This window comes from Gobius niger, assembly GCF_951799975.1.
Source record: "Gobius niger genome assembly, chromosome: 2".
Lineage (NCBI taxonomy): Eukaryota > Metazoa > Chordata > Actinopteri > Gobiiformes > Gobiidae > Gobius > Gobius niger.
The window spans coordinates 30,482,645-30,510,398 of NC_136853.1; the positions used below are offsets into that span (position 1 = coordinate 30,482,645).

General features: G+C 40.0%; 3 protein-coding genes across 4 annotated transcripts; 2 read left to right on the forward strand and 1 right to left on the reverse strand.

Annotated features, from left to right (window-relative positions):
• Nucleotides 1-309: 309 nt before the first annotated feature.
• On the forward strand, nt 310-2,324 carry klhl42 (kelch-like family, member 42). Its single transcript, XM_079552063.1, has 3 exons — nt 310-1,412; nt 1,496-1,689; nt 1,790-2,324. The coding sequence occupies exons 1-3, from the start codon at nt 649-651 to the stop codon at nt 2,236-2,238; spliced, it is 1,407 nt and encodes a 468-aa protein (XP_079408189.1). The 5' UTR covers nt 310-648; the 3' UTR covers nt 2,239-2,324.
• Nucleotides 2,325-3,985: 1,661 nt separating this feature from the next.
• nrip2 (nuclear receptor interacting protein 2) lies at nt 3,986-17,399 on the forward strand. The gene is made up of 6 exons (XM_079551812.1): nt 3,986-4,443; nt 12,306-12,593; nt 15,019-15,101; nt 15,242-15,348; nt 15,545-15,597; nt 16,832-17,399. Exons 1-6 carry the CDS (start codon nt 4,288-4,290, stop codon nt 16,946-16,948), a joined length of 804 nt encoding a protein of 267 aa, XP_079407938.1. The 5' UTR covers nt 3,986-4,287; the 3' UTR covers nt 16,949-17,399.
• On the reverse strand, nt 11,709-27,708 carry itfg2 (integrin alpha FG-GAP repeat containing 2). 2 transcript variants are annotated; one of them, XM_079551811.1, is made up of 13 exons: nt 27,434-27,708; nt 27,257-27,352; nt 27,131-27,172; nt 26,880-27,051; nt 26,670-26,809; nt 26,450-26,598; nt 26,283-26,377; nt 25,693-25,746; nt 25,276-25,367; nt 25,080-25,197; nt 24,692-24,865; nt 22,105-22,203; nt 11,709-11,727 (listed from the first exon to the last, which is right to left on the reverse strand). In XM_079551811.1, exons 1-12 carry the CDS (start codon nt 27,527-27,529, stop codon nt 22,142-22,144), a joined length of 1,290 nt encoding a protein of 429 aa, XP_079407937.1. In that variant the 5' UTR covers nt 27,530-27,708; the 3' UTR covers nt 11,709-11,727; nt 22,105-22,141. The 2 variants fall into 2 exon arrangements, with proteins under 2 accessions (XP_079407937.1, XP_079407936.1); XM_079551810.1 differs by lacking the exon at nt 11,709-11,727 and having other exon boundaries at nt 21,890-22,203.
• Nucleotides 27,709-27,754: the final 46 nt, after the last annotated feature.

The window sequence follows — 27,754 nt, forward strand, 5'->3', positions numbered from 1 at the left end:
CAGAAGGGTAAAACAAAATAAAGTAAAATATGTATTTATATATTATTATATAAAACATGTAAAACAAATAGCCTACGTTTTCCCATGGGGATCAATAAAGTACTTAACCTTAATATACATACAAATATATTATATTACATATACATATAAATACATAAATACACAAAAACAATGATTTAGGGCCTATGCTTTGATCTGGCAGCCAAAGACACGCATGTTCGCGTGATTGTCGTTAGGGGGCAGCATCACTACAGCTGCAAAATATAAATGCGCGAGGAATTGTGCACGGAAATGACGTAAACACCGGAATCAAAACAGAACTTGACAGCTCGGGATCATCCTCATCCCACACGGATTACAAATGCAGCGAGCATTGACGGGATCTGCACCTTACTTACGTGTACCTAAGGTAGTCGTTTAAAAGTGACTTTGAAGGAAATGTTGAATCGTTCTGGTCATATGAGGTTGGCTCAGTGACATGGGTGGATGTATAGTATCTGCGGGGTAGGTATAGCTTTAGCTTCTGCAGACAAAGTCTCTCCGCGCCATGACTATCTATGGGCTGAACATTACCATATAAAGACTCCCTGCTCTGTAAACTAGCATTGCAGACAGTCATCGGGAAACACACAAAAACCTAAGATCAACATGTCATCAGACCAGAATGTGGCCATTGTCATGGATGACAAAATCTACAAAGTAAACAAGAAAAAGCTAATTGAAAAGAGTGACTACTTCCGAGCCCTGTACAACTCTGGCATGAGAGAGTCCATGGAGGACTCCGTGCAGCTGCAGGGGCTGAGTGTCCCCGGTCTGGAGTTGGTGTTGGAGTTTATCAACACCTCAAAAGTGCAGATAGTCAATGAGACCCTCGAAGACTTGATTGAGACGGCCTCGTTCCTGCAAGTTACCTCAATTCTGAAGCAACTAACCTCAGAGATTCGGCTGGAAAACTGCGTGGAGTTGTACAGTCTTTCAGAAGTTTACGGGACTCATGACTTGCGCAATGCGTGCCTCAAGTACATGACATGCTATTATCATCCCATGCTAAGGCGATCGGAGTTTACCAGTTTGCCATTCGCTGTCAAAGAGCAGGTCAAGGAGATGCGCATGAAAGGCACAGCCACTTTAGTGGCCATTGGAGACTTTACATGTCTTTCTTTAGAAGTGCCTCATCAGGATGAGCCCTGGTCCATGTTGAGGTACGGAGAGGTGGAGCAGAGATGGAAACCTCTGGCAAACAACCTTCCGCCTGACATGATCAACGTCCGAGGGTATGGCTCTGCTGTCCTGGACAACTACCTCTTCATTGTGGGAGGATACCGCATGACGAACCAAGAGATCTCTGGGGTACACTGCTACAATCCTTGTAGGAATGAGTGGAACCAGGTGGCACCACTCAACCAGAAGAGGTACAAATGAACATAGTTGTGTCAGGTATTTTAGCCACTCGGAGTAGTAGCCTGCTGCTAATCATTATTGGTTTCTTTTTAAGATCAAATTTCAAGCTTTTAGCAGTTCAAGGAAAGCTCTATGCAGTTGGAGGTCAGTGTTTGAGCACTGTCGAGTGTTACTGCCCTGAGCAGGATTGGTGGACGTGTGTGTCCTCGATGCCTGACCCTCTGGCTGAGTTCTCTGCCTGTGAATGCCACGGCATGATTTACGTTATGGGTGGATACACATCAAGAGGTAAGTGTTTAAGCTACAATTGATTGATTTTTAGTTTTAACTATGTTGTCTTATGTTGGCTTGGCTGATTGTTCCCCCCCCCCCTTTACATTTACAATAGACAGAAATACCAAAGTCCTGCGCTATTGCCCCAGCTCCGATACATGGACAGTGTTTTATTCTTGTTCTGCACATGTTCGTAAGCAGCAGATGCTCTCAGTGGAGGACACAATTTACCTGGTGGGTGGTTACACTCATGAGCTGGAGCCGAGGCGAAGAAGGCCTAGTCAGACGGAAGATGTGCTGACTGTGCAGTCATACAATGTCACTACAGGAGAATGGCTCCAGCTGAAGGAGAATACCTCCAAATCAGGACTGAACCTGACATGCACTCTACACAATGACGGCATCTACATCATGAGTCGTGACGTCAGCCTGCCCACCAGTCTAGAGCACCGCGTGTTTCTAAAGTACAACATCTTCTCTGACACCTGGGAAGCTTTCCGGAGATTTCCTGCTCTGGGACAAAACATGCTGCTATGCTCACTCTACCTCCCAAATGTACTCTGAATTTTCAGATATGTGGGGCTCATGCACCCTTTATATTCTGCATTTGCACATAAAAAGAGCTTTATCTCACATTTCTGAGACATTGTTGTAAATCTAGAAAAAAATTCAATCCAAAATGCCAAATCTTGCCATGGTTCACATTTAGATCATAACCAGATCTTTGCACTTCAGTAACAGGAAGTAGCGCAAAAAATATGAGAATGTTTTAACAAAGCAATGGTTAAATATAATACTTTGAATTAGTATTTATTTCTAAGTCATTTGTTTTGTCACAGACAAATTAATAAATATATTTATAAATGTATATTTATATACATTTAGTACGAGAAAAAAAAAAGGAATATTACACAGTCTCTGCTGGAGATTAATTTTGGGGATATGGCCAGGGCAGCAATACTCATACACTTTTTTTCTTCCAGTAAAACATGTTTTCTTCAATGTGTAGGTAAAAGCTTGGGTTTTACACTGCTTATTTATGAAAAAAATAATTCCTCAAATGAATTCAGAGAAAACCTTGCATTTTACATTAAATACCTCTTCTGCCCTTTTCGCTAAGCAATGCTGCATGCATATTATGTGCCTTTGAAGAAACGTGCATGAAAATCATGTTTTCATTTGTTGTTTTTTGTTTTTTTAATACCTTTGTTTTAAAAGGGCACATGCAAGTAAAGTGGTATAAAGTATTGTAATCTTTTGTACTTTTAATAAATTTATTGTTTATTGTTGTTTATTTGTTTTTGAAATAATTGTGTAGATGTATTGTCATCCCTGTTTTATTTCTAGCAACATTTCTGTATGTTCCATTGAGAACTGAACTTGCAGTTTTTAGACAAATCCTGCTTTTTCATGCAAAGGCAAAAAAATACTTGTACCATTTTGTACATTTCCCCCAATGCTAATATATACGATAAAGTAATTGTTCTGAATATCGTTGTACACTAAGAACATTCTCAGGATATGTTATTGCTGTATAACAATATTCTTTAGTATCACACTCATACATACTAGGGCTGGACAATATGGTAAAACAACTTCACACATTATTACCCTCATAATAATTGATTTTTGATTATAAAACTGTAATGAATACTTTCTGTGGACAAAAAAAAAGTGTTTCAAGACCACCAGCAGAGGGCAGCATATGCTATCTGCAAATGTTAATGTTTTGGGCATATTTTCACCTTCACAAGGACTTACTTTGATCTAAATGCACATCCTCCCTATGAGATGTGTCGCACAAAGCAGTCGCACTGATGACATTACTATAGGCTCCCACTGTGGTGCAGGTGTCACAGACCTACAGGCTACATCCTCACACTTATATAAATGTGTTATTGCGGAGGTCATGCACCAGGATACATGTGATATTTATGGTTCAGACAGAAGGCAGTTGGAATTCGCTGGTTTAATTTGGGGTTGGAAAATGAACACAAATCAATTCGGGATCAATATAGCAAATCGATTTTGTGTGTGAGAGTGTGGACGGTTAATGAGGGAGAAAAAAGAAAAACTATTGTGGTTCTGAGTGACAAGCTGCAAGGGACACATAGAACAACAGATTGGCTGATATGGTGTTTAACAGATCATCACACTTGCTACATTACTTGTTACTTGGCACGCGCTGTACTGCCAGGGCGCGTTTCTGTAGCGAACATGTAAAAGGAGGGCTCATAATATATGTGTATGCTTGTGTGTGAGTGTGTGTGTGTGAGGGAGGGAGGGAGAGAAGGACAGACAGCACTGCACCGAGGGGAGGGGAAACGCACTCCGTAGCAGTCTCACCATCCTCTGTCACTGTGCATTCTTAGCACTGTGTGGAAGATGCATGCCTACATAAGAGCAACAACATCACCAGCACAGGAGAATAGCTCGGGAACCACTGAAACGCACAAGACGCAGAGAAAGAGCAGGCAAAGCGGGGGATTTGTGTAGCTTCCAAGGACCTTTTAAGAGGATCTACCATCACTGTGTGCTGGACTTGACTTAAGCTCGTGTCTGCCACTGCTGAAGAGGTTGAAGACTGCTCAGTGCAAACCCGCCACTGAGATCATGAGTGAGGCAAAGAAAGGCGAGCTGGCCATCCGAGATAAAGCCATCCTGCACCAGCAGAGGAGACTCAAACAAGCCACCCAGTTCACACACAAGGACTCGGCTGACCTCCTGCCACTGGACGGGCTCAAGAGACTGGGGACGTCTAAAGACTTGGTGAGCGCAAATGAGTGCTATACTTGAGACATCGAGTGGCTATTAGTTGTATTTGGTGGAAAAACAAAGCATACACTGGCTGTAGATCCTTCTTAAAAAGCAAAGCATAATTGTGGCTAAGGAGGACCTGGTAAAATATGTGTATTTTTGCACATTGAGGAAAGTGTGCGTTTGAGCTGGTGCTGTGGAGAAGTCAGCACTGAATGTAAAGTGGGCCATCACATTCATTTTCCTCTCCTCTTAACCTGGAACTGTAGCGCGTGCCGTGCAGGTGGAAATCCCTGTGGTGATTTATGTCAGCCCTCCTCCTGACACACTCATGTTCCGCCCTGGTATTAGAATATATTATGCTTCTGCGACATTTCCAGGGTTAGAAATGGTTAGCATTTGATGCTGGGAAAAATGTAATCTATTTTCTTAAGAAAAACATAACATAACAGATAAAAGACAACTATTAATTTAAAGACAAAATGATAAATAAAATATATTGAACAGGCCTACAACCTTTTTGTTGTTTTAAAGTCCTTGAAGAAGAGTTAACAATAATAATTATAACAATGATGATAAAAATGATGATGATAATGATGATGATAATAATAATCATAATCATAATCATAATCATAATCATAATAACAAAGCATTGTCTTATATAGCACTTTTCCAGATGCTCAGTCACTTTACAATTTCGTGCATTATTCATTCACATCATAGTCAGTAGTGGTAAACTGCATAAGTAGCCACAGATGGAAGTGAGACTGCTAATCTGCGCCATCGACCCGTCCAACCACCATCAACCACTCGCTCGTTCACTACATTAAGCCAGTCTTCCTGGTGTTCCCCAGCGGCCTCCTTTCCAAGTACAACCAGGCCCTGCCCTGCTAAGCTTCCAAGATCTGATGGGATCGGGCTAAGCAAAGGGGGCAGGCTGTGGCCTATGTTGCTGTTATGAAAAATAGAGTAACACCATTTGTTTTTTCATATCTAAATATTTCAAATTAATGAAATCAATACCAATTTTTCCCCCAGGCACGGGTCAAATGTAAATCTGTGTAGTTACTCGTGACAATTATCATGTATAAAAAGGGTGGAGGGTATGAACATATATATTTTTTATTCTAAACATAACCCTCAACGTTCCGTACTGAGAGAAACAAAAGCAAACGCTAATAATGTCACACGTATGACCTCTATACAGTTTAATCCTGCTTGATTTCATACATCCCGCCCCTCATGTTAAACACAGACCAGTGTGTACAGCAGCGAAGGTTCTTATGTAAGACCTAATTTGTTTTGCTTTAGCCTGAGGTCTTCTCGGCCTCAGCAGCAGAGTCCAGGCCTGGTGCAGAGTGTGAGGAGCAGCGAGCATGAAAAGGGCAAAATCCAGGATCTAACGGAGGAATAGAGCTGAGGGAAAACCCGTATGTAATGAGGTCGCACACGATGAGTTTTGATGTAACACAATGTAGTTAAAATACGCATGTGGTTTAGCAGTGTGAAAATATAACCTTTTTAAAATAATTGCTGTGTTGGTAAAACAGAGCTATACTTCGTTCATGCAGTACTCTTCCTTGAGTAAAAAACGTTTCCATTTCCAGTGAGTAAATCTGTACATTAGGTTAAAAAAAGAAAGTGAGAAGAAATGTGTCGGTCAGTTACAAAAGCTTTATGCTGACATGTGTAAAAAAAACTGAAGTTTGTGATTCTTTATCTTAAGAAATACTTATTTTCCTGTTGTTTTTAGTTTGCGTGAAATACCATAATTTTAACTTTATTTATTTTTAGTCTGTTGGATTACATTACTTAAAAAAGCAACGTGTATCCTCACAACTCAATGCTCAAGTAGTAGCTTAGTTAAATGACATGGCATTACTTTTACTCGAGTACATATTTTGGTTACCCTCCACCTCTGACAGGACTTAATCTTTTCGAGTGGTTCAATACATTCTGGGATCCTTTGTAAATGAAAGTGATATTTCTTAGAAGAACATAATGTGCTTAGGTGCTTAAGGAACTACCATAATGACTTTGAAATGAGTTAATCAACTATAGCAATTTGGAAATGTAATCAAAAAGCTAGTTTAGATAATCCTGATGAAGTGAGAGCCCTTCTACAATCACATTTTACAAGCTGGAACAATTTGACACATCTTGATAATCATTATTTGCTCTTCTACTCAAAAGGCACTTCACGGTGGAGGACATGTCACTCACTGGCAATCCCCTTGTTATTCTCCAAACCAGGCCAAAATGGTTCACAGTGAAGTGTGTTATTTGCTGGGGGGTAAATTGGTTGGGGATGCTAGTGGGTGAACCTGTCTCGCTCCAAGTCATGAGGGGCATGGGATGGGTGGCACCATGCTGCCTCAGCTGCTCCAGTCTCATTGTGGAGGAGTGCACAGGGCTAAAAATACCGCTTCAAACACAAATGACTAAACAAGCTCAACAACAGAGCAGAGCGGGAGAGCACACACGCCGCGAGGTAGAGGAACACAGCTGCTGGAGTGGGGATTTATTAGGTGAAATAACAGATATGAAAGATGCAGAAGTGAGGAAATGACAAACTTTGGATGCTTTGAAGTGTCATTGTGACGATAAGTCTGCCCAAAACAATGAGAGGGGGGCATTAAACAAACAGATCACATGACCGATGAATGAGGGGGAAGAGTCTGGTGCAGTCAGATAATCAGTCCACATGGCAATTAGGCGCTAATCTGGTCCACAAAGAGGAAGTACAGGCAGCCAGGATACACCGTCTCACACTGGCTAAAAACTGGTTCAGTCTAGTTAGGTCTCAGCAGAACATTCATGAGTAAAATCAGTGCTATTGGTCCATGTATGAACAGCTCAAAAAGAGAATGCAGATAGTCTCATATACAAGAAGAGCTGTGACTCACAAAACGGAAGAATAAAGGCACTATTATATAAGCAATGCCATTATTTCTATGCTCTAATAGCGTGTAATTCTAACTAAAGACTTACATCTAAAGATGGTCCAGTTTCACGTCTCTTATAACTCATCATCACTCATGATATTGCTACTGCTAATAATCCAAACTCTTTCCTCATACTTTGCAGAAAGCTAATGCAGGCGCACATACAAAGAAAATGAGACTTTACCCATGAAGTGACAGCCCTTCCCTCTTCAGACCAGTAAACACACATTGAATGAACATAACCTCATTGTCCGCCAATCCGCAGTCCTACTTACACCACAGATCAATTTTAATCTCATTATCATTTGTGTCCACACTCCACACAGTGATAAAAGACAGACCAACGTGGTATAACCCAATGATAAGACATTATATAATTGACTGCATTTGTTTTTTGAGATAAACATGCATTAAACTATGGCAGACATCCAACTTCACAGAGGAAATCATGACAACGCTAAAAATATTGTCAAGTGGTTCTCAAAAGTTTTCATACCAAGTACCACCAAGCCTAGACTAACTCTAGATTAGGACTAAACTGGACAAAAGAGGGCTAAAATAGTCTTGAACTCAGACTAAAGCAGGCTTGAACAAGATTAGGTTAGTTTTTGGTGTAAAAAGCATTAAAAGACATTTACACAAAAACATAGACTGAACAAGACCTTGACACGCATCACAACATGTAACTGACAAATGACAAACCATTAAGAATATCAGAAGGTACAAACTTGTGATAAAACAAATAACTCCTGATTATTACTGTTAGGGGCAGTGTTCATTTCGTCGACCAAAATATTTTGTCATAATTGACTAAAATTTGACTAAAACTATATTTAGAAAAGGAAAAATCTCTCGCACAACGTTTCGGCCAGTGGCCATTTTTGCCTGACGAAGGCCACTGGCCGAAACGTTGCATTAATAAAAGAAGAAGAAGATCTTTATTTATATAGCTCTTTTCACAGACATGGTCACAAAGCGCTTTACATGAGACAATTGAACATTCACTCCATTCTCGGTAGTGGTAAACTACATTTGTAGCTTCAGTTTCCCCTGGGGGAGACTGTCAGAAGCGCTTTCGCGACCACATACGCCACACGCCAACGGACTCTCTGACCACCATACATTCACTCACACACATCATTCATCCTGGCCTATTGTGCATGTTTTTAGTGGTAGGGGAAACCGGAGTACCCGGAGGAAACCTACGCAGACACGGGGAGAACATGCAAACTCCACAAAGAAAGGCCCCATTCGTGGGAATCGAACCCGGACCTTCTAGCTGTGAAGCGAGAGCACTAACCGCTGCGCTACCGTGCCGCCCTGGTGAACACTGGTGTTGCAAGTATATAGTGTGTGAAAGATTTTTCCTTTTCTACATTTGGCATCTATGCCTTCTCTTACGCACCTGTTTAAAACAAAGAGATGTGCGAAGTAAACCTTCACTAAAACTAAATTAAAAGTTTTCATGATAAAATATGACAGCAGTACAAAGTAACTTGTTTACCTTAATAAATCCTTTTCGCAGTCCCTCTGGGGGTACTACAAGTGTTGATGGGATGATTGGGGTGGGTCTTTCATCTCCCCCTGGTGTCTCTGGCCAGAAAACCACAATTGCAACTTTCCCTGCTCAGGGTCGGAGGCGCAATACACACTAATGGAATCATGACAAAGAAGCTAACAGGCTAACGGGCAAAGCTAACTGCGGGCTAGCACCATTTTAGCAGTATTTACAGCCAAGTTTGAGTGAAAAAAGTATCTCCATTGTGTAATTGGATGTACAATATCCCTCTCTCCCTTTGTCTTTTCTGTCAGCGTAGTATTCATTCTCACGGACAATTAAAAAACAGTAACATGCTACGACACCTGCAGTGGCGCTTATGGCCTCTAGGGGCACAAGTTATTAGTTCTGCTTTAAATTTAGTCAACCATTGTAGTCGACTAAAACTACACTAAAATTAAAGATCATTTTTGACTAAATAAAGAAATCACATTTTCGTCATAAGACTAAAAAAAAAAATATATGTTGTCAAACACTTTTATTTTATTTACTGATTTATTTGGTCGGAACAGTGCATGTTAATGAACATACATGGGTCTCATGCATGTAAACAAGCCACACCGGATTGTAGCCTTGGGCTAATTTCCATCCCTGGTGGGAATCGAACCCGTACCTTCTAGCTGTGCAGCACGAGCGCTAACCACTGTGCTACCGTGCCCCCTGGTAAGAGGTCACATACCCTAGCTGGATAATTGACTTGGTACGACCATTAATCACACATTAGAACTAGCAAGAGCATTCGTGTTGAAAAAAGGGGGCAGGAATTCTACTGACTCGGGCTGATTAATAACAGAATCAAAATTAATTGGACACAACTAACAAAATCTCAAAGACGGCATTTTTTTACCCTCTGTAGTCTACAAAAAAACACCTCACTCTGTAGTTTAGACCTCCACAAACATGCATGTGATTCTTGTATTTGCTTACCAGATCATATTTCAGTCTTCTCTTGCACGTTAAGACTCTTTGCACCTGAACCTTTACTTGAAAACATTCCGACACAGCAAACATACAGGGGTCATTCACCAAGCATTTGCTCACGCACAAAAACTGGTAGCATGTGCAAAAGTGGATCAGCGGTCCAGTCATTTGCACATTTTTGGGCCACGCAGCATGCTCTGATTTACATATCAGATTTGGCGATTTCAAACGGTGAATGTGATGTAACATGCCCACAAACAGCTTTATGCTTGCACTTGCTATTTAGCTCTGTCTTGATAAATGACATCCAGCCCCACTAGTTTATGAAAATGCAACGTAACGCAAAATAGCAATTCACTCCCTATATGTTGCCCATTGACCATAGAGAATAGAGCATAGAGAATATAGGCACCGTGGTAAACTGAAACGCTTGCCAAGGAAAAAAGGAGAGGGAGTCATTACCACCTGCTCATAAGGCCTTCGAGTGTAGCTCAGACGCAGCTGCAGCCTGAAGAGGAACGAATGGTCTAAATTGAACTCTTCTGACATATGTGGTGATTACTACAGTAAAGGGAGTTTTGTTTGGCAGGTTGACAGAGAGATGGGTCTGTGATCTTTGCAAGTGGAACATGAAACATGCGCATCTACAGCGGGTGCAGGAAGTATCCATATGTCTGTGTTATTTTGTTGGAGACTTGAGACTAAAAACACTCCTTTTATATTCTTGCTCACGAGCAAGGCTTTTATGAGGCTGTACTGTTCCTATCCTGGGCAATGAAAGGAAGTGAACTTTTATCAATGTGTACAGCACAACTATAGAGCAACTGAATGAGTTAGTAAAGACTTTGGTAACGAATAATGTAAATGTTATTTACAATGTTATTTTGCCATTTTTATGGTAAAAGACAACAAAACCATATTATTGTATAAAGTAATTCTCAATAATTAAAAGTCAATCAATCATATAACTTATATATCCTATGGCAATTATACTATGCACATATGGACAAATGTCATTATTTTTCATGGGTTGCACTTGAACTCTAGTTTTATTTGACTATTCTTGTTATTCACATTCATATTATTACTATTATTACTATTTTCTTTAAATCAGAAAATGTGTGCAAACCATGGGAACCTCCACTTTGTACAAATTTTCACTGCAATGTTACACCGCTCCCTGGAGCCACAGGAGGATCAGGGAGGGCTTGTTTCAAAGCTTGAAATCTCTAGTTTCCGTCACAAAACAGTGCAAGTCTTTCCTAAATTATGTCTGAATGTCAGTGATGGTGGCATGGACCTGATAGGGTTAAAGAATGAAGGTGCTATTCGCTATAAATCTGCTGGTGTCTGGAAGAGTAAATCATAAAGCAGTGATTTCAAAATCACCTCTTCTACTGCGTTTATTGCTTTTTAAAATAACCGACTGACTCATCTGATAGTGGCAGTCTTTTCAGGATCATGATTCCGCAATTGCTTTTCCATCTGCTAAAAATGCTATTTATCTGCAATACATGCTGTTTTTTTATTGTATGAATAAGAATGTTTGGGTCCTTCCAAAGAGGTACTGTGGGCGTCCACTGGGTGAGCCAGTTTCCACAACTTATCAACCTAAAACATGCAAAATAGGTCTAATCCTGCTGCTAGGTAGTTCAGACCAAACCTTGCTCTAGATTTGAAGATGGGTTCCTAGGGCTGTACTTTGAAAATGTAATTTGCTCATGTTATAAAGCCAGTGAGAAAAGGTACATCTTAAGGAGAGATTTAAAGTTCTCCAGTGACTCAGAGGCTCTGACCCTCAGAGGCTGACTGTTCCAAAGCCGGGGCCCGGCCACAGAGAAGGCTCGGTCTCCTCTACTCTTCAAATTGGACCTGGGAATGTCAAGGAGCAACTGAGAAGAGGACCTTGTGGTGCAGTGAGGCAGTGATGTGTTGAAAGCGTTTTGAACCCATCAACAGGCCTGCAGCTGCATTTTTAACTCCTTACAGTCTTTTTAGGGTGGCCTGGTCTATTCTAAAATAAAGGGAATTACAGTAGTCCAGGCATGCTGGGATAAACATATGCACCACTCTCTCAAAGTCCTGAGCGGGCAAGTACGTTTTAGCCTTGGCAAGGAGCCTCAGCTGAAAAAAGCAATTTCTCACGACAGCATTTATCTGTTTGTCCATTTGGAAAGAAGAGTCCAAAACACACCGATATCTTTCACAAATGGCCTTTTAAAAGAGACAAAGGTCCAAACACATTAATGTACAGGTAGCAGTGACAGGGTAAGTTTATGTCAACACAAGCAGCTGCATATGTCTTCTTTGTTTTTATGGTCTAGTCTATAAGCTCAAAATTATAACTTAAAAAGGAAATATCAAATGTAGAGCATTTGACTGTAGTCCATCTTCTGTTTTTACTGTCACCTTGGGTTTGTAATTCCAACACCATTCTTGTCTGTTTTTAGCAACCTCATAGCATCGTCCAGAGACGTCTACTGGAGGGGAACATTACGCGACTGAAGGGGGAGGCTCGGGATCCCAATGGCAGGGTCCGGTCCCCTTTGGCGGACGCCAATGACAAACCCACCCAGGACGTGGAGGAGCGCAGCGAGAGCACAGCTGACGACTCCACCGAGGAACGAGAGTCTCTGGAGGAGAGCGAGAAGAGCCTGCGCTCAGACGAAGATGATGACAGCAGTGAAGTCGGGGCCAGACGAACCAGTCCCCTCACCAGTCTGCTGGTCCAATGCAAGGTAGTAACTGTCAATTTCTTCTTGCATCTGTTTGTTTGTGTATTTGTTATGTACTGTATTTTTATGAACATGGAACAAAATAGCTCTTTTTAACAGGAAATTTAGATTGATTCTCGGAAAGGTTTGGGCTAAAGTATTTAGCTTTATTCTTTACAAAGAAAATAGGATTGGCTGGCCAGGCTAATTCCAAGTCTCATCAATTTATCCAACATGTGACCAGTGATAATGCAGGTTAAGCCAATGCAGGTCACTATTTATATTGCCACTGTCATTGGGAGAATCAATCAAATGAAAAAAAAAACTCTGAGGGTTCTGCAGAGTGTCTTTGCTGCTCTTAAAACTTCACTTCTCTGGACTGAGATGTCTGATGTTTTTCTTGGAATCTGTTGTAACCACTTCCCTGAGTGCTCCACTTGTCTTCGTCCACTTCCACAGTGTCCGGTTGGTTCGCCATCACCACTTGGTTTTGGTTCCTCCAGCACCTTATTATCTGTTCCCCATTGTCTGAGACAATTATTAAGCACATCATCTGTTGGAGCCTTGTCTTTGATGTACTTATAGATCTTGGATGTTTCATTATGGATAGTGGCTCCCACGCTGTCACTAGTCCTCAGCCCCTTTCCGTACGGCCATATTTATACCTATACATTTGTTTGTCTGTTTTTTTTAATTTATGTTTCATATTTGTTATTCTTAATATTACTTTATTCATGCAACACAACGTTTTCATAGCTACATCTACATACATAGTCTACTGTCAGTGTTGGGGAGAATACTTTGAAATTGTATTTAGTTACAGAATACTCACCTTAAAAAATTTTTTTGTAATGTATTCTCTAACTATGTCCAATCAGAGAATACTGTCACGTGGATTTGCATAATATTCATGCATAATAGCGGCATGTGATTAAGAAGGTGTTGAGGCTACACTTGTTACACGCCTGTAACATACTTATTTACCACTAATTAGATATTAAAAAAGCACTTTGCAAATGCCCAAAGCCCAGAAGGACAGAGCTAAACTTGTTGATCTTTACCTTTTTAGGAATGTTATGATTATGAAACAAAAATTTAAGGATTGAGTGCTGTGATGTATTCCTTTGATTTAAAGTAACTGTATTCTAAATACTCTCAAATGAAAGAGTAACTGTACCTGAATACAGTTATTCAAAATGAGTATTCTAAATATTATTGTGAACATGTATTCTCGCATTACCTGTATTACTGCATATTAGCAAGCCGCGACAGATCAAGAGTAATAGTAATCAAGTTGTTGAGGCCCTCGACAATGACATTCTGTTGCAATTATGCTTGAATAATTATTGACATTCTATTGACATTCTATTTGCTTATATTTATATTGTTTGTTCAGCTTTATCATCTACGCCTAAATATTATGATGATTTAACTTGGGGAATGTTCTCACAGACGTTCATCGTAAAACAGGGCATGTTTTTTGCAGGCAGTTATATATAACTGTCTGTATATGATAATAATAAAGTCACACACAAAATATGTTGAAACTTGCTCTACGAACTATTAGCATTTTTTAAGCATCTTATCTGTCCTTTGCTGCATTATTGTGGTGAAAAACCTGCAATAGATACCTATTTGACATGTGGAGTAACCATATGCTCTGAATGTTTTAGCTAAACATACTGTGACCATCTGAGCACAAATTACATAACATGTATGAAGAGATGAACCATGAAAGAACAGACCCAATCTGTCTCTCCATAGACACTCTGCTTCCAGCTAAATCAGTGTCTGACTCAAAATGCCCCACAGAGGAACAGTCAGTGTGAGACAAAAAGACAAATGTCAAAGGGTTGTAACACATTGCATACAAATATTTATATTTGTGTATTTTTTTCAGAATTGTATCTTCAAATTGCACATGTTTACTTTGTTTGATTATAATAGCAGTTCATTGGGTAAAGCCTAGTTAAAATTCACAGCTTTGCTTGCATATTTCGTGACTGTTTGTGCTGTCGAGCATATATGAGAGTTAATGATCATATGAGATTAGCAGAATGTGTCACTTGTCAGCAACTTCAACATCACACTTATTGTTTTTCCTACTTGATGATTATGCCGATGAAATGGAAACCTTGTGATTGTGAACTACTTAGTTTGTTTTTTCATTAATGTATTTCACTTGTTCATCACTTGGATGAGAGTGTTAATAAACCCATGAAAATTTGGTCTTCAGCCATTTTGGATTTAATGCTTGGCAAGTTGGAGCTGTTTATTCAGAGCAAACCAAATGCCAGTTTATCCAAAAGAGACCTACTCCTTTGGATAAGACTTCCCAGCGCTGGAGTAATGTGTTCTTGTGACTAATTGTTTCTTTGCCAGAGACAGTGCCAGACAAAGCGGAAAATGAAACGGACACATCAAAAATCTCCTTCTGTCTTCCCCACAGTGCTGCGAGACTGAAGTCAGGGCCTCCATCAACACTGGCAGCCAACACAACCACATCTCCAGCTCTTGCTGCCAGCGACTTGGGTAAGCTCCTATTTCACTGACATTTACAAAGCTGCCTTTAAGCCTTTGAGGAACTTCAGCACTGTGTATATTTCATGCAAAACCGTAATGATTTAAACCTCAACTTTTTTCTGATCCTTTTTATTTGTCCATCCACACAGACTGGTGCCCACAAAAGATTTCTCTGTGTGTGGAGTAAACAGCTCACTAACAAGTCTAAGGCTACAGCTGGGTTCAAAGACACTCCAGTGTTCGGCCTATGTGCAAGGTAAACTTAGGAAATGAAAGTACCTCAAAAATCATCCCTACTCAGTAAAACTAGCTATTTCTCAGCACACATGAATAAAAAAACAAGTATTTCAACTCCCATATTGTGTGCCTAATGGCTAGTGGTAGATTGTCATGAGTTGAACATAAAGCATTCATTTTGTTCATATTTGCCCCTGTTCTCTGTGTATTCCCAGATGACGAGACATTTGAGTTGTGCCTTGGTCTTCAGACACTAATGGAACTTAAAGTAAGGTTCACATTTGACGCTTTAATTGTTTGTAAACATTGTGGGCTTAGCTGGAGGCGGAAAGCTAGATTCCTATCTATTTCCATTGCAGCTGTTGTCATAGTAAAGATAAACAAATGTCCAACTGTTCCTCTAGTTCTTGCACCTGAAGCCTCATCAGGACCACATTATTTAGTTGTAGTTTTACACTTATAATCGCTAGTTTTAGTTTAATCTTGTTTCTCTTGATCACTTCCTGCCTCCAGCTGATGTCACTGATGATGTAAGCAGTGAAAGGGCATTACTGCCCACAACAGAGTTGGGGAAATTCCACAGTTACCATGGAGATCCGCCATCTTTGCAGCTTTTAGCATACATTTCCATTGACTAACATTAGCTAAAACAGTATAAAAAAGTGGAGAAAATAGCCGTGGAACAACTCCATTAGCTGCTGAGTTACTGCTGGTAAATAGATCTAACTCACTGTGGTGTCCCAAGTGTTTTAATGTGAACAATAACTCCAGTATTTTAACTTTTAAAATCTTCATTAGTTTACAATTGCTGTTAATCCCATAATGCTTAGCGATATGACATCACATTCCTGAACTCTATTGCTCAGTAGTGCGATCAGAGAGTGGGTTTTTCATAGTCGAACAATAAGTATTTTATTGACACTAAATAAATATACGGTGACGATAGAAAAACACAACGTACGCGGCTGCAGACTTACAAACATGAGTGCATTTTTCTAAAACTAAATTTTGATTTGCTTTAGTGCTTTGTTGTTCAGTTGTTGTTGTTACATTTGTGTGTGATTGGCTAAAACGAGTGCCCTTGATCCAATCAGCAGTAAATATCTCCCCTAAAGTCCATCCTCCTCCTGAAGAAATTAAACTGGAGCCTTTCCATTGCTGATTACTGTGCTAATGAAATTTCCACTCTCCTTTTACAAGGTTGGCATATATATGGAATCCTCTTGAAAATCCATCTAGACTGAGCTTTGAGTTTAACCTTTCACATGCACTAAACTGCTTCTGTATTTGGTCTAAAGGACTACTGACAAAATCTCTCAGATAGTATCTGAAATATGTTTTAGTATAATATTCCTTTTCTGAGCTGCAGCCACATTGTGTGCACCTATAAAATAAAGAAAGTTTAGTGTAAAAGTTCCATTCACCTGATCTGAAAAAGGTTAAAAGTTAATTTGCTTCTAGCACTGTTTAATTAACCTGTGGTGCGTGTGTGTCTGTCCCAGTGCTGCGTGGACTTTGACTGTCGCGTGCTGAAGCTGCAGGGCAGCGGTGAGGAGCTGCCCTTCCTCGACGCATCGGCTGACGCTCAGTGCCATCATGATTCTAACAAAAACCTGTGAGCCTCACTGGACACTGCTGTCTCCTGACCACTCACAGTCAAGTGATGAGAAGGAGCAAGTCTTAACTCCAAAAGTTGTAATAGCCTTTCTGTTGAGTTTACGTCACTGTATTTGTATGACTCAATTATCCACTTCTGTTTTCTCTTCTGTCTAAATATCCTTATTGGAAAACAAATCAATCAAAAATCAATAAAAATAACTGTATCTGTCCGTTTCATGATTTAAACCAGAAATTAACAAACTACTTAAGAACTTATCAATGTGGGAAAGCTTTGCCTTTTATCTATTTGTAAGTCCTGTTTTTTAAAAGTTCTCTTGCATAAAAACAGCCAACATTTCTTTCAAAGATTAAACAGGTGTTGCTCCTCAGGGTGCCCTAATGTTCCAGGGATGCTTTATGAAATCTTGCAACATAGGTGCACAATGCTACAATCTTTAAAGATGTTTTAAAACTAAAATCAGATGTTGCTTTATAGGTTTTACTTTGGCCATTCTCTGTTCTCCACATTGTGAATATCCCAGTTCCCCATGAGGCCATTTACACATTGGACAAAATTTGTTTTCTCCAAAATCTTTTTATTTCAATCAGCATTTTATATACGCATCATGCTCTCATTAACATTCCTCCTGCATGACTTTGTGGAGTACAGGTCACTGTGCAGTTCAGCATGTTTGTGTAAAAGTGTGACAATAACGAGGGGCTTAGCAAGAGTTAAGCATATCAGTTAAAAAAAAAATCATAATGTCGAGATATTGACCATAACTGACGTGCACATATTTAACAGGAAAGGGGTGAAGAACATGAGAGACTTGACTCCTTGATGACGCATGTTTAGTGCCTGAGTGCAACAACATGACCCCTCGGCCGTACCAAGGCCAGCAGTTTCTCTGATACGTAACTTCTGAGTCTGTCCAGTTCAGAGCCACATTTTAATGGATTTGCACAAACTGACTGAGGCTCCAGTCTGTGCCAAATCTCTCAGTGCTTCATGCCACAGGTTTCTTACATGTATCTTGTTGTGTGAACTATTTTCATGCTCCATTCATTATTTTTGCTGCTGTGTACATGAGTGACAATACAAAGACATCGATCCTGTCTGCTGCAGTGCCACTTGCCTTTCCTGCCTGTAAGATTAGAAAAACAACTTGATCTTTGTGTTTTGGTGTGCTAAACCATGTGATTATTAAAGGGGTTCTCCACATGTATAGATTTGAATTATGATCATTTTATTTTTAATGTCATGACCAACCTATGCGTGTAAAAGAGGAGCCAGTGTGTGACAAATTTATTTTTGGTGTTTTACTTCCTCTAAATAGTATTTTCTCTGCCTATATTAAAATGTATTCTGTCTAGCCATGGTCTGGTTGTCATCTATTATTGCAGTCGGCTGCTCACAGAAAAACTATTTTGGAAAGTGTTGTGCATATGACTCTGGCTTTTTTGTAACTTGCAACAATGTAACAAATAAAGGAAAAAGGGTGGTTGGATAAAGGAGAATTGTTGCACTCCTGTGACAGACCCATTCACAATTATCATCAGAAGTACAGAAATGACAGATCGAGCCTGATCCTTGCTCTTGCTTGATTTCTGCCGCACACACCACATCCTGTTACCGCCAACACTGCTAACTGCCAACATCAGTTTCTTTTCACACACACTAAAACGTCTGGGAGTGTTGTTGCACTTCTTTACAGGTGCCTGAGATGGATATATTTTAAAACCTATTTAAGATTGGTTTAAACACATCCAGATAAGGAAAGATTGTGTTTTCCTTTTGCATTCAGCTTTAGGCAGCATGTATTAACTGCCTGCTATTTTCTATCAAATCACTGAGTCTACAAAAGGTTCTTACGCATTCACTCGTACTTTTAAGTGTTGCAGATGTTTTGCCTCTTATCCAAGAAGCTTCATCAGCACCAATGATTTTTCTTTGTCAGCAGGCCGAATATAAACCGGGTTTAACTTATGGTATCATCCATATTTAAATAGCTTCTCCCAGCTTATTAAAAGAAGTTCATTAGTGCTGACAAAGTTTCCTGGAAGAAGGTGAAACGTTTTCCTTTTTGTGAGTTGCTTATGAATGAAGATGGGTGGTAACATTACCAGTTAAACTCGTTCCACTCGACTGGTTTATATTCAGCCTTTTGACAAACAAAGATCACTTTTAGTGTTGACAAAACTTCTTGGATAAGGAGCAAAATGTCCTCAACACCAACTGCCAAGTACAGATAACGGCTTAAGAACCGTTGTCTACGATGGAAAACTCCTTTTATGAAAGCATAAGTGAAGAAATCATTGCTTTGTGTGTCTGCAAAGGCTGGCTTATGTATATTTTTATTTAGTATATTCTTAGTGTACTCCCACACCAGACTGTCACTAAGCCATGGCTCACAAGACAATTTCCTCGGTGCCAGAAACAACACAACGATGTTTTTCTTGCCCTTAGTGTCTATCAATAGCATCTGTTGATACAAGCAGGAGGCAGCTCACTGCAGGCTCGGGAGTCGGAGGGAATGATCCTGAAGCCTCTGCCCGACTCAGCCCATGTGCCATGATGCTACTGTTATGTAACAAAATATTACACCAGGCTTTGGAAATCATCTTCTTGATTGAAAGAATCAATCACTGCCTTTCTCCTTGTTTGCAAGTTCTCCTTGTGTCTGCGAAGGTTTCCTCCGGGTGCTCCGGTTTCCCCTACCACTAAAAAACATGTACAATGGGCCAGGATGGATCAGAGTGTGTTGGAGAGTCAAAGTGGGGGACTATGGATGGAAATTAGGCAACAATCCGGTGTGGCTGATTTACATGCATGAGACCCATGTGTGGTCATTGACAAGCACTACCGACCAATATTAATGTATAATAATGTGGGGCTGTGTGGCCAGTGGAATTTCTTATACAGAAAACCAATGATTTATGAAGGAAAATCATGAACATTTACAAGGGTGCCCAAACGTTTGCATACACTGTAGATTAATATCATCAACCCATTTCTGGGGTATTTTCAAAAGAATTGAGGAAAAGACCAAAAAAAAAAGACAATACGTTCCTTTTCAAATCTTCTTTTATTGTTTTATCAGCTTTGGAAGATGTATTACTATAATGTTGCCTACTAGTAGATTTAGACATATGATGGTGGCGCTACCTAAATAATTATTCAGGAAATGTTTGATGTGTTAAATGTTAACAGTTTTGTATGTCTCCATTTATCATGGGGGAAAATGAAACTCTGCAAAATAAGTCCTGACATCAACAAAGTTGTGCGCTGTTGTTAATCGTTGAAAGGCTAGGCGCTGAAACTGTTCATGTGGAGTCCTCCCTTTTAGAGCCATCGGTCAGTCATTTCTCCTTAAAAGCATGCCATCAGCATAAGGATAAGTAGAAGAATCTCAGTGTCAGCTATGCCAAAATGCTTTAACTCCTACATATTAATAGATACAAGAGAAAAACATGTCACTATAAATATTTGAATGACTGAAATATCATTAAAAAGCAGTTAGGTGTTTTGTGATAAATAATTAGACAGACATACAGTCCACACAGTATCTGACTGGTTGACACAGAGAGTTTAATATAATAATTTAATAGTTGTATGGTATAGTTCAAATGATTTAATCCAGATGTCAGATTTTAAAATGCAGACGATTACCTAATTGTATAATCCTAATCAGACCACTTATACATTTCCATTATGGATTACCTTATATGTATGTGTGAATATGAAGAAGCTGGAAGTCCCTTTAGTCACAGAGATGATGAGCACAGCCTCTAGTCGACTGATCTTGTGCTCTCTCACAGACACTGAAGGCAGATTGTCTCGGCGAAAGCAGCTGTATGTATTTACAGACTTGACCTGGCAGTTGAGGCTGGATAGAAACAGCAAGCCTTGTATGGACTCGATGAGCTGTCAGTCCGGATTAAGCTAACAAGGGCTGTTTTTTTTATGTGACCAGACAAATCTAAGCAGTGTGAGAGCAGGTGTCAAACCAACAAAGGCTCTTTCTATTAACATTACGTTAAAATGGTGGCAAATGATGAAGCAGTTTATGAAAGAATCTCAGATCATCAAGTGCCAAAGCTGTCAAGAGGGGAGCGTGGGTGCCTTCAATGACTGACAATGGTCGTTGACTTTAGCACATTGGCGGCAACTACCAAATATGTGAATTGTTTAACATTCTGTTTATATATTTAGTGCGTACATAAATAGCCAAATTCTCTCCCAAGGCAAGTTTTTCCCACAGGCATAATACCCAGGCTGTTTCTCTTTTTCCAAGGGTTTTTCGTGACAAAAATAATACAAGCCTTGGGATTTTTATTTTCTCTAAAAAAAATAATACACAGACAAAAAATATTGTCTTAAATTAGCTCAATATATGTCACAATCTCTCTATATAAATTGAATAAGAAGTGGTCCATAAACATACTTTTATATTGGAATATATGTGGAGCAGGTGGGGTCACTGATAAAAACAAAGTTATCACAGCTTCTCCATAAAAGGTCATAAACATGTAAGCAAAGGAAGCTGGAATGCGATCCACTTAAGAGGGGAAACAGCGTACGTGTTTCTGTCAGACATAAATTTAATCCATGCTGCTTAATTGCTCTTCTCCGATATGTGTGCCAAGAGAGTCATCGTTAAGGGTAATACAAGGATAATGGCTGCCGGGAACCTGCTGTTGAACCGCACAATACATTTCATAAAGCAATTTGTGCCCCGAATTTGCAAAGATAAAGAGGCGCTATTATTTCACACAAGTTTGCAGTTGCAGGTTTCTGTCAGTAATGGCCATAATGCGTCACGTCACCCTTTACATTATCCATTTTCAGGCACACCTCTAATAGACAAAGAAATGGACTGAGCTGTTCTATAATATTATTTCTACTGGTTGTGTTTTTTATGTGTCGGTGTCGTATTCTATTCTACTCTATTCTATTCTATTCTATTGTATTCTAAAGGAGCAGAGCCTCGGCCTCACTGCGTTTACCCCCAGGCACATGCTAACATTTACATTGCATGAGAAAAGGAGATGGAGTTATAAGATGTGTGATACCATAATAATGGATATATAACACTTTAGTGACAGACAAAAAAAAGACAATTACGCATATAAATTTAAAAAAAATCCAGAGTGTATTCACAGTAATTACACTCACGGTCTTCAATATAGAGGTAGACGTTGTGCTCCTATACTCATGCCTTCTTATAGAGCAGATTTGCCACCAGAGCTTTGACAGCAGTGGAGTCCTCAGCATCTGTGAAGGCAAGTCACAAATACAGCTTTTTATGGCATAGAGAATTCACAACCTTAAACAATATGGCGGTTTACATAAACATAACACAGCCTTTTCTTCATAGGTAAAAGGGTAGTTAGAGTTAAAATAAAGTTAATCAAGAACTAAGTAACTCCATCCATCCATCCATCCATCCATCCATTTTCTTCCGCTTTATCCGGGGCCGGGTCGCGGGGGCAGCAGTCTCAGCAGAGATGCCCAAACTTCCCGATCCACACACACCTCCTCCAGCTGTTCTGGGGGGACCCCGAGGCGACACCAGGCCAGCTCAGAGACATAGTCCCACCACCGTGTCCTGGGTCTTCCACGAGGCCTTGTCCCAACTAAGTAACTCCTTTGTCTTAATAAATCCTTTGCTTAGCTCCTCTGGGGGTAATATAAGTGTTAATGGGATGATTAGGCGTGTGTTTCATCTCCCCCTGGTGTCTCTGTCCAGAAAACCACCATGGCAACTTCTCTGCTTCTGAGTCGGAGGCGCAATACACACTAATAGAATTACGAAGAAGAAGCTAACAGGCTAACTGTGGGCTAGCGCCACTTTAGCAGTGTTTAGAGCCAGGTTTGAGAAAATTGAGTTGTGGCACAATGTAGAATATGCTAAGACACCTGCAGTGGCGCTTATGGCCTCTAGGAGCATGAGTTGCTTAATTCGAGTCGGGGAAAGCTGCAGACCCGGAGCAAAGGTCTACCGTGAAGCGAATCCACCGTGATAGTGCGCTCTCTGCTGGATAAGGCGGATCTAGACCGATCAGCGTTTAGAAAGGTTGATGTTGATTGATGTTGATCTAGTACATGCACGTGAGGAGTTAGTAGGCTAGTTATTTAAATTTCCTCATGAAAACAAAACAAAATTGTAATTAGATGCTTCTGTTGATTGATAAAGAAAACATAACTTCCAACAGCATACAAATTGCTTGTGATTTTTGTTCCTAAACAATCCTAATCTTAACCTAACCCTTAAAACCCTAATCTAATCCTAAACCTAACAACCGCAACCTAACCTAACCCTAGTCCTAACGATTTTAAACTAAACCTAACAATAATCATCAAACATAAATTATTAACAAATAATACCGTTGTGGATCTGCTCCTATCAGCAGAGTGCGCACTATCACGGCGGATCCGCCTCACCGTCGTGATCTGTCTCGGCTCCGGGTCTGCAGCTTTCTATTACTGCTTAGTTCTGCTCTAAGTAAAAAGTTAAAGTATTTAAAAGTTAATACTTTGTTAATACTTTGCTGTTACTCCAGTCACCAAGGCACATAAGAACTGCTTCATTTGCTCTGATCAAACCGATCAGTGCAATGGAACCATAAAAGTATCATGTGGATATCAATTTGTGACACAGTGATATTCACATTCTTCCCATTTCTGAGGGCATGGTGACACAGCTCACGCAGCAAGTATAGTGACTTCAAGTTAATACCTTTGGTCATAGAATATATGGTGCACTGTTGCACTTATTAAAAAGCAATATCTTGGAGCTGGTTGGAATCATTTTAAAAGATCCTAAATCTGCACTGCTTGAATTAATCCGTTATCAAACCATGAAAGGTGTAGGTAGTTCAGCTGTTGCCTAAATACGTTTCTAGTTCTCACAGACCCTCCTGGACATCCTGATTGTTCACTTGAGTTCATTAGAAGCAGGTTTCATCACGAGACAGTGTGAACAGGGCGGACATCCAACCAAACACTGTGATGCACTATATTTAGACATACAACAGGGCACAAGGTCTGTTTTCGCCTGTTTTTCCACTGTGGGCTGGGTAATGAGTCTGTGAAATCTTAGTCAAAAGAAACACAACAGGCTTGGGCCATGAATTATTAACAAAGGTGAAAGGAAGAGGCTTCAAGCCACTACTGGCATCAGGTAAATCCACTCTACAGACTCTTGCTTGAGTTGCATTTTAATATTTCTTTTCTTTTCCTTTGATTAATTATTATCTCACATCATTTAATAGAAAATGGGCAGCAGCAAAGTAGTGTTTCACCTACAAATGAAATAAGGATGTAAACAAGGTAATGAATAACAATTGTGTGCATGATTATTGAATCAGCTAAAGATGTGAAATCTCACTCATGTCCAACAGAGCCGTGGTTCTCGAATTATGTTGCTTTGTGAGTCGGAAACACACCTTTCAACCAAGCAGTGACCCAATTAAAGAATATTAATAATTTCATCTCAGTTCTGTTCAAGCATTGACCACATCTGTAACTATAAATATCAAGAAAGGCCGTGACCCAGTAAAACAACCCTGCGATTCACCACTTGAGAAACGACTGCAGTAAGGGACATGATATAGAGAAACCGCTTTTATCTCATTCCAGCTCTGTCATGGAGGAAATCTAGATAGTTTCAGTAGAAAATACAGGGGAAATCTGATGCCCATGTTTGGAGGGCACACAGTCTTACATTACGAGTAAGACAACAATAATATTCTCTACTTACCTATACCCAGAGTGCTGAGGTGACTCTTCACCTCAGGATTCTCATCCAGGACGCGCAGGAGATTAGTGGACTCCATTCGCTCGAGTTGAACTTTCCAGTAAATGTGGATTTTGTGGTTGAAGCTGACATAAACCAGACAGGGGCTATTCTTTCCCTCCTTGCAGGTGTACTGACCTAGGAAGGCCAACATCAGTGACAAGTGAGTAGAATGGATTTTTGAAATAATAATTAACAAGCATTTTTAGTTCAGATCAGAAACAAAAACTTGTGATTTGTTTAAACTATTATCATAAACACGCAGTCTATCTCTAGGGAAAGCACGTTTGAAGCTCAACAGTGCCTCCTACTGGTGAATCTGCGCAAGAAGATGGAAAACCATGCAATTCACCTGCACAAAAGGCATTGACATTCTCATCAAACTGGAATCGCACCACTGTCCTATTATGGTCGATGATGTAAGTTTGACCATCCCATGCACAGGCAACTACTTCTTCTCTTCCATCTCCCTGGAGAAAAAGCAGACACCAATTGTTTTTTGTTTCAACAATATTAAAAAAAAAAACTCTTTCTTTTGAAACACTCACAGTGACATCCAACTTCTGCAAGGCAAACAGCTGGTGGTCAACCTGGACTGACCACAATAACTGCTCAGAGCTGTCCATCAATTTCAAAGTCCCTATATGAGTTTTTAAAAAGTTTTAAGGCAGCAGATCATCCATGAATGTTCACAAATGTAACTGTATATTACACAAACAAAAAACAGGAAAGAAGTGTGGCAAATTCTCGAATGTAGGATTTCTGATTTATTCTTTTAGACGTTTGAGTGTCTTTTCCTGCCAAGACCATATGTTTTGGCAGAGACCAATCTTAACATTAATCACACAAAACACATTTGGTTTCCTAAAAAAAACAACATGATTCTTAGGCCATGTGGTTCTTCCTATTTTCTGTATGTCTGTAGCGTTGAAATCAAAATGTATTATCTAGACAAGGGCACATACCATCTAATGTACAAAGAGCAAAGAGTCCACATGTGGATGATTCTTCTTTAGATCCTATCAAAGATTAGAGTAACGTTAAGGGAAAATGATTCCACTCAAAATATTGAACCTCTTAACCCCCACCTAAACCAAGCACATTTTCTCCAGTTTGGTTTTACTCAAATCTAAAAGCTTCTTGAAAAAAAATGAAAAGAATGAGAGGAAAATGAGGATGAAAATATAACAAAAGAGCGCCAAAACGTGATAAAAATGGGACAAAAACACACCAAAAAGCCACAAAAGAACAACAGAAAAGTGATGGAAAAAGTGATGAAAAAGTGACGGGGAAAAAAACGCAACAATACAGTGACAAAAGAGCCACAAAGAAGCCACAAAAGACCAACAAAAATGTGACAAAAACGCAAAAGCGGATTTTAAAAGCAATGCAAAAAACTGATGATAATGCGGCAACAACGCAAAGAAAATAATCTGTTTAGATTTGTTGTTTTTTTGGGGCAAAGCTGAGAAAATGCACTTGGTTAAGGCGGGGGTTAAGAGGTTAAGTCAAGTGGAGCATTAAGTTCTTCACGCAGAACAAAAAAGACTTGTACCTTTGCTTATACTGCCAATGAGGTGAGTGGAGACATTTTTGTTATGAATCCTTCCAGTCGTCAGGTGCAAAACTACATCTCTTGAAGATCCCTCACTGTGAACCAAATGTGTTAGACTGAATATTACTTTCAAATTGTAACTATTTATGAATATTGTATTGATGTACCTTCCAGGGGTGGCTGCAGCTTCTTCACTAGAGCCTGATGAGTCTTGTTGTGTCCAGGAACATATCAGTATCGCGTAACCACATCCCGGCTGTGAGACCATTAGCTCTGGAAGCCCTTCTGGACCAGGGTTTACAGACAGACTGTCCACCTGAACCAAGGAAAGGACATTTCTATTTCCACTGCATCAATACAGTGGAAAACATGGTGCATGCATGATACCTGGCCCTCCAGAAGCCATTTTTTAAGAAGGACAAGTTGTCCAGATCTTAAATCTGACCCATCAGAGGATTCCTCCCATCGAAAAGCTCGCACCACTCGGTCTGTGTAACCCACAACCAGCTCACATCGCCCATCACCATCTAAAGCCAGAGGCAAAGTTCAAAGTGATGCCAAATGAGACAAAAGGGCTGGTTTGAATTCACAGCATACCAATGTCACTTATAAGAATAACTTTGGTGTTGGCAGGTATATGCTGTGTGAAAAAGGGCCTTTGGTCTTCAGAGGACAGTGATTCATGTTGACTTGTTGAATCAGCTTTGCTTGTTGCTGAAAAGTCAAAGAGGTGGAACCAGCCCTCTGCTCCCACAGCCACCACGAAGTTCTACAAAAGACAAGGAAACGTTGTCAGATAACATTAGCATTACAAATATTAAGTGATTCGTTGGCTGCCTTTAACGCACCTTACCCTTGTTGCAAACATCTCCAATTGCAACGCAGGTGAGCTGGAGAAGGAACACAATCTTACTCTCACATGCTGGAAAGCTGACTCTGATACATCTTTAATGAAATACGCAATGGAAGCTCACCATGCCCACACAGCTTCTAGTGATCAATGGCTTTGAGTCGTCATGTTTGTACATCAGCAGTTTGCCACTTGTGTCTCCTACAACCAGCTCATTCAACTGCAGCAAATCAAAGGAACAAACTTCAGGACTTTGTAAAATGTGCAAACTGCGAACTGTTAACCGGCTTCCCTCCCTCACCGAGTCGTTGTCTGCGTCCCCCAGGCAAATAGCGTGAGGGAAAAGGGTTCCTGAAAAATCAAAACTAATTCGCTGAACATAGTTGAGGGACCGCATTTCCAATGATGATGCAGAAACTACATGTGCATTAAAAGAGCGGAGTTTGGTAAAGCCAACCGATTCTGCACATTACTCCAAACACGATTTGCGTATTTACATTTTGTTCTGGCTCGAACTATGCAATCATTGAAGTATATAGCAATCCATCCATCGCAACTTCCGAGTAAACATAGACATGTGACCAAGCTACGGAAGCCCAAAGGTCTTTGCCTCAGGAATTTA

Excerpts from the sequence above, each read along its gene's own strand:
- klhl42 (XM_079552063.1), top strand. The coding sequence starts at position 649 with ATGTCATCAGACCAGAATGTGGCCATTGTCATGGATGACAAAATCTAC. Across the intron at positions 1,413-1,495 it reads GCACCACTCAACCAGAAGAG|ATCAAATTTCAAGCTTTTAG; the intron begins GTACAAATGAAC and ends TTTCTTTTTAAG. Across the intron at positions 1,690-1,789 it reads GGGTGGATACACATCAAGAG|ACAGAAATACCAAAGTCCTG; the intron begins GTAAGTGTTTAA and ends CATTTACAATAG.
- nrip2 (XM_079551812.1), top strand. The coding sequence starts at position 4,288 with ATGAGTGAGGCAAAGAAAGGCGAGCTGGCCATCCGAGATAAAGCCATC. Across the intron at positions 12,594-15,018 it reads GTCTGCTGGTCCAATGCAAG|TGCTGCGAGACTGAAGTCAG; the intron begins GTAGTAACTGTC and ends TCTTCCCCACAG. Across the intron at positions 15,102-15,241 it reads TCTTGCTGCCAGCGACTTGG|ACTGGTGCCCACAAAAGATT; the intron begins GTAAGCTCCTAT and ends CCATCCACACAG.
- itfg2 (XM_079551811.1), bottom strand. The coding sequence starts at position 27,529 with ATGCGGTCCCTCAACTATGTTCAGCGAATTAGTTTTGATTTTTCAGGA. Across the intron at positions 27,173-27,256 it reads CTAGAAGCTGTGTGGGCATG|CTCACCTGCGTTGCAATTGG; the intron begins GTGAGCTTCCAT and ends TTCCTTCTCCAG. Across the intron at positions 25,747-26,282 it reads CATTGGCAGTATAAGCAAAG|GATCTAAAGAAGAATCATCC; the intron begins GTACAAGTCTTT and ends AATCTTTGATAG.